The 12,938-nt window shown below is 33.5% G+C and overlaps 2 protein-coding genes across 8 annotated transcripts in view; one reads left to right on the forward strand and one right to left on the reverse strand.

Annotated features, from left to right (window-relative positions):
- The window catches only part of LOC137658497 (adhesive plaque matrix protein-like), a 1,563,467-nt gene that overhangs the window by 1,269,051 nt on the left and 281,478 nt on the right, over positions 1-12,938 (reverse strand). The gene's annotated exons all lie outside the window — the stretch shown is intronic.
- Positions 1-12,938, forward strand: part of LOC137658494 (uncharacterized) — a 112,615-nt gene that overhangs the window by 81,733 nt on the left and 17,944 nt on the right. For 2 of the 6 annotated variants that reach the window (XM_068393259.1, XM_068393258.1), the window contains exons 2-3: positions 74-157; positions 1,157-1,284. The exons of 1 other annotated variant lie outside the window; for it this stretch is intronic. In XM_068393259.1, coding sequence (XP_068249360.1) covers positions 112-157; positions 1,157-1,284 — 174 coding nt within the window. In that variant the 5' untranslated portion in view covers positions 74-111. Of the gene's footprint in view, positions 1-73; positions 158-1,156; positions 1,285-1,774; positions 1,913-2,249; positions 2,311-3,258; positions 3,396-3,881; positions 3,991-4,289; positions 4,399-4,652; positions 5,261-12,938 lie in introns of those variants that run through there. 3 more of the 6 variants (XM_068393260.1, XM_068393255.1, XM_068393254.1) reach the window with 3 other exon arrangements.

Here is a 12,938-nt window from a genome sequence, read left to right on the forward strand (position 1 = left end):
TTGTTCATGTCAAGCATACAAAAGAGGAACAAGGATACTCGGACAACTAATGAATGATAAATTTTCTAATTTCAGGTTTGATTGCAAACATTGCAGGATCTCATTGGCAAGATGAAACCAATTGCTTTACTGCTGCTTCTCTCCGCAGGAATACAAGGTAAGTGAATCATTAGTGGTAGTATAAAAGTATTAGTACTTTCAAAGAGAAAATTTTATTTTTCTAACAATATTTCAGACATTCATATTTCATAATTACATCTCTCTCTCTCTCTCTCTCTCTCTCTCTAGGTAGAAGGTTGGCAAGGGCACTAGCCACCTGCTGAAATACTACCGCTAGGGAGTAATTCCTTCCTTTGACTGGCCAGACAGCACTACATTGGATCCCTCTCTCTGGTTACCGCTCATCCTGTCTTTGCCTACACATACACCGAATAGTCTGGCATATTCTTTCCACATTTTCCTCTGTCCTCATACACCTGACGACACTGAGATTACCAAGCAATTCTACACTTAAGGGGTTATCTACTGCACTGTAATTGTTCAGTAGTTCCTTTCCTCTTAGTAAGGGTAGAAGAGACTCTTAAGCTATGGTAAGCAGCTCTTCTAAGAGGACACTCCAAAATCAAACTATTGTTCTCTAATCTTAGGTAGTGCTATAGCCTCTGTACCATTGCCTTCCACTGTCTTGGATTAGAGTTCTCTCTCTCTCTCTCTCTCTCTCTCTCTCTCTCTCTCTCTCTCTCTCTCTCTCTCTAGTGTACACTCGGGCAGGCAGTTCTATCTTATTTATCCTTATCTTGTTTTTCTTTTCCAAGTTTTTATAGTTTATATATGAAATATCTAATTCAATGTTGATACTGTTCTTAAAATATTTTATTTTGATTGTATTACTTCCCTTATAATGTATTCATTTTCTTGTTTCCTTCCCGTACTGAGCTATTTTTCTCTGTTGGAGCCCTTGGGCTTGCAGCATCTTGCTTTTCCAACTAGGGTTGTAGCTTAGCTTCTAATAATAATAATAGCGTGTGTTTGGGTTTACAATTTAATTTCCCTCTATTATTTCTGATAGCATACCTACCTCTCACTCATTGTCTCTCTCTTTCACCTCGAGATGATGACTATGCAATCACGAGTAACGAATCTTAACCTTTTTCAGTCGTCATCGGCTGCGGGAACGGCGAGATAGCTTGCAACAATAGCAGTAAGTGCATCCCCTATCATTACATCTGCGATCGCGACAACGACTGCACGGATGCCTCTGACGAAGACCCGGAATTATGTGATGTAAGTGTGGTTCACGTGATAACTGTATGCTAATCAATTCATTAAGAGAATCAATTTATATATCTGAAGATAATTGTACTTTATAAATCTTTATTGGTTATCAAGAGTGAGTAACGTTGGTTGAGTTGGTGAAAGGTTAAATGCTTGAATGATGGAAGTGGTTGTCTAGGAATGAAAGGTATCGAGACAAATGTTAATGTTAAGGTGAACGCTTTTCAGGGGTTACTATCCTGAAATGAAATATACAGAACACGAGGATAAAAGAGTTTTGTGTGTGTGTGGGAAGAGAGAGAGAGAGAGAGAGAGAGAGAGAGAGAGAGAGAGAGAGAGAGAGAGGGGGGGGGGGGGGTACATTAGGCTAACCCAGGGAGACCAAAAATGCGCAATTAATATTTTCCACATATTTTTCCCAACAAGATTGAATCGAATGACAACTGCGAATATGTCCTCACAAAAGCCATTACAAAAGCCATTTCTATCTCTTGAACAGATATGGAGAAACACCAGATGCCTGATGGACTACGTGGAGTGTAAAAGATTTGGAGTAACCGAATGCGGTGAGATCTCAGAGTTCTGTTCCTCGGAAGCTCCCGGATGTGAGGGCAACCTGGACAAGCGTGTTTGTTTGGTAAATAAGTGATTTTATTTCCTTAATTTTATTTTATTTGACGTATAAACCGGTAGACTTACTTTACCTATTTTTATATGTAATTTTCTACATGCATTATAAGGAACATATTTGGGTATTCGTGTTCTAAAAAAAAAAAATCATTAATATTTCTGCTAATAATTTTCAAGACAAAAAATATATTACGGTACGGAAAATTATTAATTTTTTTATTATAATCAGTTTTATATAAAAAAATTAAGGTATTTAAAATAAATGAATTTCCTGATTAATTCTGATAAAAATGTAAATTCGTGAATCTCATGAATTCATTTATCTTTATATTTATTTACTGCAGATGCTTCAGTCTGGAAGGATTGATAAACTCGACAACTTTAATCTACTGGGAGAAATTACAGGTAATTTTTTTCAAATGAAATAATATAATTAAAACATCAAATTCTCTGGTTATAAACAAAGTTAAGTAACATGTTAACTCTTCTCATCATAAAGCGAATTCACAGGTAAATCTATTCCCACTACAGTATAGACAACGCTAAGTAACAGGTATACCGATACCAAAAGGAGAATTTTATTCAGAGGTAAATTTATTCCCATTACAGTATAAATAAGGTTAAGTAAAAGGTAAACTCTTATTATTATGTGAGTTCATAGGTAAATCTATTCCCACTACAGTATAAAGAAGCTTAAGTAACAAGTAAACGCTTATTACCATAGGGTCAATTCATGAGTAAATCTATTCCCACTACCGTATAAGTAAGGTTAAATAACAGGTCAACTCTCATTATTATGAGATGAATTCACAAGTAAATCTATTCCCACTACAGTATAGAAAAAGGTTGAGTAACAGGTAAACTCTCCTTATCATAAGGTGAATTCACAGGAAAATCTATTCCCACTGCAGCATGAACAAGGTTAAGTAAAAGGTAAACTCATGTTATTATAAAGTTAATTCGCAAGTAAATCTAACCCCACTACAGTGCAAATAAGGTCAAGTAACAGGTAAACTCTTCATTCTTATCACAGGGGGAATTCAAAGGTAAATCTATTTCCATTACAGTATAAATAAAGTTAGGTAACAGGGAAGCGCTTCTTTTCACAGGCGGAATTTATATAATAAATCTTTTCCCACTACAATATTATAAAAAATTAAGTAACTGGTGAACTCTCCTTATAATAAGGTGAATTCACAAGTAAACCTATCGCAACAACAGTATAAATAAGGTTATGTAACTGGTACGGTACCAAGTTCAGATTTGCTTTTGATATCTTTCACAACAAAAATATAACACAGAACCTGAGAGAAACCGTCATTAAACATGTATTTGTTTTCCTCCCCTTCACAGATAATAATCTTGAGAAATCGATGGAATTGGCAAGGAAGTTTCTCTTAGTCGTGCCCAACACAATCTCACACGATAGATGCCCCAAGATGTACACACTGGTAGGAGATCAGTGCCTCTCAATTTTCCACAAAGGCCTCGTAAGTGGAAATCTCCCCCTCTGTCTATTTCTGTCACTCTATGTACATTAGTCCAGGTCCCAATGGTTAATGAACAGTCTTCATGTGATTCACATCCATATAGTGCATTTGGTAACACAATATTTTATGTTGATTAACTTGCGATATTTCTCTTCATTTTCCAGAACTATAACTCTGTTCAATAATTGCATAATTTTAATGATAAAGTAATTCAATAATTGCATAATTTTAGACGTACAGTAATCATAATTTTAACTGGAGTAAAGTAAAAGCCAAGAATACGTTTCCCATACCAGATAAAAATCTACATAATCTACTAAATTATAAATAAACTAAATATGTATTATTCTTTGTGATAATATACAGAATTTAATAGTCTACGGTAGTTTTCATCTAATGTACTATTTGCTTTGAAACCTATTTCATTCATAGGGTTAAACCTTTTTCCGTTCTTTTATGACAACATGGAGATTGTCTTCTGTACAGATGAGCTGGGCCGAGGCTCGTGCATTTTGTGGCGTCTTGAACGGCGACCTCTTAACGATTAAGAACATCAGCCACTTTGCTGAAATAGTTCGACACCTGCAGAGATACGGTGAGGTTCTACATCAAGATACCTCTTCCACATTCTTCCTGTCCTTCTTTGAATGATTAAACTGTATTTCAATATTGGTGTGTGGACCATACAAAACTAAGCTGGTCAAAATTTTCTTAGTTCTTCCACCAAGATATTCTGATTTTCCTATACTTTCCGGAATGGTATTGAAGATTATGTATCTTTATTGATATTCTTTTTTTAAAAGAAAAAATAGACTTATTTATAGAATAGCAAATTATAAAATTGCAATTATGACATGGGTTTTTTACAACAGATTGAAAATAATTTTCTTACAGAGCTGTCCTCTAATTTCTGGATTGGGGGATCAATCGCAAGTACCACTGTTGGATGGACATGGCTGGATGGCTCCCCTATGGAGATGGGATCTCCCTTCTGGGCGACGAGGTAAGATGATTCAGACCGAAATATTATATTACTCAAAACGCTTCTTATTATTTGGGCCAAGATTCAATAAATCCTTTTTCTACAATATTTTCTTATACAGATATTTAGGTATATAATACTGTAAGCTTTGGCAGTCCCAAAAGCTAATGCAGTTACACAAAGGATTTGTAAACTCCACCGTAATTCATAGTGTTTTTACTTCTAGTCAGTCTTTGCAATGAAACAAACTCAGTCTTGTCCACTTCTGTCAACAGGTACAGCCCCACCTGCATCCAACGAAATGTCACAACGGCCGCGTCAGAGACCATTTGCGATCGCTACTACCAGGCCCCTGAGAAGGTGATGAAGGGGCAGTGCGCCAGCCTTTCCTATGAGCATTCCTTCTACATGACTGACGAAAACTGCTTGAGGAGGATGAGTCCTCTATGTGTCTATCAGGGTCACGATTTCCCTAGAAGTCACGATCTCACAAGCTTTAGGCCCATTAAGAATGTTCCCTCAATAATCATTGGATAATAATCCGATCCTATGACACGTCCTTGGATCATATGAGTGTGATCTTGTGACCGAAAGGCATGACCTCAGATCCATGGCCATGCTCTCTGGTTCTAAGGGCGTATCTTTTGTATGTAAGGGCACATCCTCAGAAATAACAACCATGTCCCCAGATCCTGAGAGAACTTCCTTGAGTTATCATGGGTTTTATGGCCAATGGATGGCATCTTGTAATTTGTTATTTAGTCACATAGTTGATAATTGGTCATTTTTACCGATGAAATTGGGAATAATATGGTTTCATTGGAAATCCTCTTAATCTTATTTTATATACATGAAATCCTGCCAAATAAAATTTATCCCCAAGTTGCTTTGCTTTTTATCAACTTATCAAGGGTTATAATCACGTAAATTGTTTCAACTGTAATCATTAGTATAATCACTAATAGTCTTACTGATATCGTTATTCAAACCTTCACATGAAATAAGCCAAAAATACTATTAACTTGCTTATTCAAATCTTGATGAAAAAATGCACTTATAACTCAAGAGTGGAGAAAAATTAATGTAGATTTCTCCATTTATAAAATTAAAGCCTAACTCAAGAAAAGTCTACAAAAGTTTAAAATATTTCCCTGACAAACAAGAAGCTTAAGTTTCTCCTGTTTCCCTCTACTCTCATACACAATATATAAATTCTTTATTACTATTACTCCTTTAGCTAAGCAATGCCAGTGTCTGTCCACTAGAGTTCATCATTTCAAACGGGAAAGAATGTTTCAAACCTCCAAACCAATGGGTCACTGCTAAATTTCCCGTCCAAAGAACTACAGTTCTCTGCTTAATATATTTATTATACATCGGAATTATGGATACGTGTTTACAAACACACACACACACACACACATACACAAACAAACAAACAAACACACACACACACACACGCACACACACACACACACATATATATATATACATATATATATATATATATATATATATATATATATATATATACACATACATATATATATATACATATATATATACATATATATATATATATATATATATATACATATATATATATATATATATGTATATATATATATATATATATATATATATATATATATATATATATATATGTATATATATATATATACACACACACAAGAAATTATAATCTATCATTAAATGTCGTTATTTTCGTTTATTCAAATAAACCCCAATTACCTCTTAATATCGAATTCCCTCTACCTCAGGATCAAAGTCCAAAAAAGGAATTAATTTTCTGATAAGAGCTTCTAATCAGCCAAGGATTCGAACCCTGAGGTAACAGTCAAACCCCCTTTGCCATCTCTTTGTGGCCTGATGATAAATAGGTCGAATGACCATAAGCTCTTATCAAAAAATGAGTTTCCCTTTTGGTCTTTGATCACGAGTCAAGAGATAATTCGATAATTAATGGCTTATTTCAATACATACAAACCAACACACATATAAATACATAAATATACACACATATACATTATATATATGTACATATATATATTACCATTATTATAACTATTATTATTATTATCATTATTATTATCATTACTAACTGATAACCTACAACCCCAGTTGGAAAAGCAGGATGCTACAAGCCCAGGTGCCCTAACAGGGAAACTAGCCCAGTGAGGAAAGGAAACAAGAAAAAATAAAATATTTCAAGAGCAGTAACAACATTAAAATAAATATTTCCTATATAAACTATAAAAACTTCAACAAAACAAACGGAAGAAAAATTAGATAAAATAGTAGGCCCAAGTGTACCCTCAAGCAAGAAAACTAACAAAAAACAGTGAAAAACTATGGTACAGAGCCTAGGGCACTAACCAAGACTAGAGAACAATGATTTGATTTTGGAGTGTCCTTCTCCTACAAGAGCTGCTTACCATAGCTAAGGAGTCTCTTTTACACTTATCAAGAGGAGCCACTGTACAATTAGTTTTGCAGTTATCCCCTCGGGTGAAGAAGAATTGTTTGCTAATCTCAGTGTTGTCAGGTGTATGAATACAGAGGAGAATTGGTAAAGAATAGGCCAGACTATTCGGTATATATGTAGGCAAAGGGAAAGTGAACCTAACCAGAGAGAAGGATCCATTATAGTATTGTTTGGCCAATCAAAGGACCCCATAACACTCTACCGGTAGTATTTCAACGGGAGGCTGGTGCCCTGGCCAATCAACAACCTTATATATATATATATATATATATATATATATATATATATATATATTTATATGTATATTTATATGTATATTTATTTATGTACAATTATATATATATATATATATATATATATATATATATATATATATATTCATATATATATATTTATTTATATATATATATATATTCATATATATGTATATATTATATATATATATGTATATATATACATATTATATATATATATATATATATATATATACACACACTATTTTGTATAGACACTTGTGTAATACATACATTTCTGAACTACCATACTCATACACAGGCAAATGTAATGTATGCATATATATCATATAGAATATATATAAAATATATTCTAAAACTACATAAAGATAGTGAGAAAATCCCAACTGAGAAAAGAGTTAAATAAGGAAACCCCATCTCTACTAAATTATTCACAGCCTGGCTAGAAGACGTTTTTAAGAATTTATAATAGGAAACTGTAGGAGTAGATATCAATGGGGAATACCTTACCAACTTAAGATTTGCAGATGACATAGTAGTATAGTGAATCTAGGATGGAATCGCAAAATGCGATAGATATGAAGAGAAAGCAGAAATGTAGGACTGAAAATCAAAGAGTAAAACTAAGATAATGTTTAATGAAAATGCAGAGACAACAAATAAGAGTTATGGACGAACCTCTAGAGATTAGTAATAAATATACGTAAACAGGACAGACAGTGTTTCTCCAGGACACAAGAACTAAATTATAAGGATAAGCAAGGGATGAAGAGCTTTTGGTCAACGAGATTATGAAAACTAAAATGCCTCTTTCTCTACAATGGAAATTATATAATCAAATGTTCCTACCAGTATTAATTTATACTTCGGAAACTCGGAGCCTTACTAAACCCTTAGAACGTAAGCATGTTACAATTCAAAGAGCCATGGAAAGAATAATGATGAAAATAATACTAAGTGACAGAAGAAGAGCCACATGGATACGAGAGCAAATTAAAGTAGAGGATATTCTAACATGTAAGAAAAAGAAATGGATACGGGCAGGACATATAATGAGAATGGAATATAATAGACGAACATTAAGAAGAACGGAATGGTTCCCTAGAGATTGCAAAAGAAGCGGTGGAAAGGGAAAGGAGACGATGGATGGACGACCTAAGAAAAGTTGCAGGTATAAACTATCATAGAAAGACCAAAGAGAAACGGGATTGGAAGGACATGTCTGAAGCCTTTTCCTGCAGTGGACTAGGTACGGCTGATGATGATAAATAAATAAATAAATGATATATATATACATATATATATATATATATATATATATATATATATATATATATATGCACAATGCATTTAACTTCATGTTTTAGTCTATTAAAAGGTAGGAAACAAACTTATGTTTGTGCAACATAGCTTATACATATGGTATTCTGGGTTGTGACATTAAATCAACACCTCCCTCCTACCCCATATTGTGCGATATCGACCTCGAATAGATTCAAACACCTCATAGGTCAATCCAGCACCATAATAAACTATCAAATTTCCTTCAAGAACTTCAAAATCGGTCCGTCAGTTATCGAGATATGCCACAATGATCACAAAAATGTATAAACCTCTACTATCTTTTTTTTTTTTTTTTTTTTGAAGAGGTTCAGCTGTACATTGGACTTTTGCTTCCTAACTATATCCTTTGATGAATTTGGTCAATGAATCCTCTTGAGGCCCTTTGTGTCAATAGGCGTGGGAGGAGATGATGAGATTATAATATATAATATATATACGTATATATATATATATATATATATATATATATATATATATATATATATATATATATATATATACACGGAGCCTAACACCAGAAGGAAATAAAGTTAACATACTTTACTTTCTAGAATAGACAAAGTCACTTGACCCAGGAAAAACGGGCCAGTCGCCAAGTACACCAACTTAACAACCCAAGACATCAGACAAAAACCCAACAGAAATATCAAGAATAGTACTTCAACGGGAGGTGAAAAATGAATAAAAACAGAAATTCTCTCGGTCGTCAGACAAGCAAATCATAAATTCCAAATCTTTGGGAATTCTATTATCATCATAATCCTTTGAATATTACCACCAATATTTTTTACAATTATCGTTGTAATCATTATTATCATTAGTTGCAAATATAAACACACACATATATATATGTATATGTATATATATGTGTATATATTTATATATATACTGTATATGTATATATATATATATATATATATATATATATATATATATATATATATATATATATATATATAAAGTAAAATTAACACAGTGAGAGAAAAGCTATATTTATAAAAAAAAATCCACCAGAAAGACTAATTAAATATATAACAGCATTTGGAATCTATAATGAAAACCTTAGATCCATTCCTATTAGAACACATTCGAGCTATAATGTATAACAAAAATTATGTTCACAAATTAAACATTATTATAGATACATTTCCTACTAAGAGCACGCTTGAATATAAATTATATAAATATATATGTATATATATATATATATATATATATATATATACCATAAAAAAACACCTATACCCTTCTCCTAATACAAGATTTCGGTGAATGTGATGTGCATTACATTACAAAAACCAAAATCTCAGTCTTCATTTGATAGATAAACAAAGAGAATTAAACACAGATAAGGTGAAAAAACTTCAACAGCTTCACACAAAACCTTAGAAAAAGAGATAAACATTAATAAAAAGTCCCAGTGTAATTTACGTGGCAGTACTAATGTTCTTTGCTGTATTCCTTCAGTCCCGAACTGCAACAACTGATAAGGGTATGACTACTTCTTCTCACCCCTACCCAATGGACGAGGAGAGCTGGGGGTGACTATAAAATATGCATATACATATATACATACATACATATATATATATATATATATATATATATATATATATACAGACTCTTCTTCTATTATATATTATATGGGGGAATTATAATCTTATTATTAACATTTGAGCTTTTTAATTCTTTTTCAAATATACCTAAGCCCGAAATACCTTTTAACAACGAATTCTCCTGTTAAGGCATCAGACACCTAAAGAGTTAATTCCTTTAAAGTCAAAGACTTTAACTAGGCCAAGGATTCAAACCTTAGTGCTGAATAAAAATAAGAGTAACAGTCTGCTATATAGTTAACGGTAAGGTCTTAACCTTTACCTTTATTTGACCTTTATTCGTACTCAACGCCTTATCTTAATATCAATAATTAACCCAATTTTCTTTCTTCTGCTAAACACTTTTCATATTATATTTTGTTTATCACTTTCAGTGTCTAGGCACAAAGCAATGTTACCCTTAACAAGCGCCATTTCCTCAAGGCAACGTCTTTTCTTAAACGACCGTTTTTTCTCAGAGGATAATCCCTCTTTATTTAATGCATATTAAACATTTTTCTTTAGAGTTTCATTTATTTCCGTAAAAACTGCCCATTTTGAAACAAAATGGACATCGAGGTGAAATCTTTCTTCGTAAGGGGAAAAATAAAGGCTGACCTAAATCCAGGGACACAGCACAAGGCCAATCTCGGGAAATGGAGTAACACGTGAGTCATGTGATAAGGTTTCAGCGAATCTGCAGATTCCCAGACGTCTATGAGGGAAGAAGGAATGTTTATTGTATCCCCTCTGAGTGTGGAGTAAATACCGACAATCGCTTTGAGTAGGGAAATAAACTTCCAAAGGGATTGTGAATCAAGCGAATATCTTTCAATACGGTAGGCTGGCCAAGGCACCAGCCACCTGTTACTGGGTCCTTTGACTGAACAATTTATAGTACTACACTGGATCCCTCTCGCGTTACAGCTCATGTTTCCTTTGCCTACACATACACTGAATACTCTGGCATATTCTTTACAGATTCTCCTCTTTCCTCATACACATGACTACAATAAGATAACCGATAAATTATTCTTCACTCAACCGGATAACTACTGCGCTATAATTGTTCAGTAGCTACTTTTCACTTAGTAAGGGAAGAACAGACTCTAGCTATGGTAAGCAGCTCTCCTAGGGGAAGAACATTCCAAAATCAAACCATTGTTCTCTATTCATGGATAGTGCCATAGCTTCTGTACCATGGTCTTCAACTATCTTGAGGTAGTGAGTTCTCTTGCTGGAGGGTACACTCTAACACAGTATTCTATTTGTTTCCTTATTTCGTTTCCTCCCTTGGCTATTTTCACTGTTGAAGTCTTTGGGCTTATAGCATAATAATATTAAAAATAATAATAATAATAATAATAATAATAATAATAATAATAATAATGAAAGAAAGAAAGCGATTCTGGAACAGAACTTCTCTCGCTACAAAGAAGTTTTTCAAGTGAACAACTGGAAACATTTTCCGAACTTTGCGTGTTTGTGTATTACAGAGAGAGAGAGAGAGAGAGAGAGAGAGAGAGAGAGAGAGAGAGAGAGAGAGAGAGAGAGAGAGATCAGAAATAAATAGATCCTTTAAGCTTGAGAATGCTGAGCGGTTCCGCTTGATTTTAGTTGGCGTCCTCAGAACTTTCAATTAATCTCAACTTGCCTCTGATTCCTTATCAAATGAAGCAAATAGTTTCTGATGCTCTTCGACGTGTTTGCAGTAATTGGCATTTGCCTTGAATATCCTATAAGACCACTCTATAAATCTGTATTATTTCATACAAACGCAAACACACAAACTGAATCTTTATTTGAAACATATTCTTTGAGAATTTATGCAATGTATCTTCTTTAGCTTTTTATTCTTGTTCTCTGAATCATTTTACATTATTTGGAACATATTTTCCAATTATCATTTGCACAGTCGACATTATTCACCAATTGAAACTATTTCAATAACTCACTAAACGCTAAAGCATCAGGATTTGATGTGTCATCCATCCAAAGATTGAAGTCTTCACAGATAACTAATTCATTTTTCTACATGATAATCACCTCAATGAGTTCACTGAATTCTTCAAAGAAGATACTGGCATTTGTTCTCGGAGGTTTGTGAACTGTTACGGTACAATGGATATTTTTCTGATTTTCTGCGCAAAGTTTATTTCTGCATATTCAAAGCTTGATACACTAGTTATTTTTTATATTTTCAGATATGAGCCCGACACCCCAACCAGACCAACCCTCTCTGGAGACCCGTCTGGCCGGCACGTAGCTTGCAGACTATTTCCTAAAGTGCATTCACCCACTCCCTCAACTCCCCCTCTCTCCTTCTCTCACAAACAGGACCCTTAGAGTGCTCACAAGACTGGTTTCCCCTTGAAGTGTTCCAGGTTACCTGACACCTCCGTTAATTTAGGAAACGCTTTACAAGAAAGGTGCATTATGTGTTGACTTTTGTCAAAGGTACATCTTCACACAGTATTTTGTAATTAAATCAAATGTGTTTTTGCATATATCAAACAAAAATTCATGTTTTTCAGTTGTAATAACCTTCAAATAGCGTAACTCTGTTAAAATATTTCGACAAAAGCTTTCATTTTAGGAAAGTACATAGCCATATCTCTTAAACAAAACGATTTTGAACTTTGTATTTTGGAAATTCAGATGATTGCATTTTTTGGCAAGGATAACGTCTATATTTGATGTTTCAAATGGTCTTCTCAAAAAGTTCTTTTTGCATATTTACACAAGCAATTACGTCACGTTCGCATCCCTTTTCAGACCTGGGTAGCTCTTTATTCAAAACTTCTTCAAGAATTCTAAGAAGTATTATTATCCCATTAACAGTAACACCACCATTTTCTATGA

Source organism: Palaemon carinicauda, chromosome 19 (genome assembly GCF_036898095.1).
Source record: "Palaemon carinicauda isolate YSFRI2023 chromosome 19, ASM3689809v2, whole genome shotgun sequence".
Classification (NCBI taxonomy): Eukaryota; Metazoa; Arthropoda; class Malacostraca; order Decapoda; family Palaemonidae; genus Palaemon; species Palaemon carinicauda.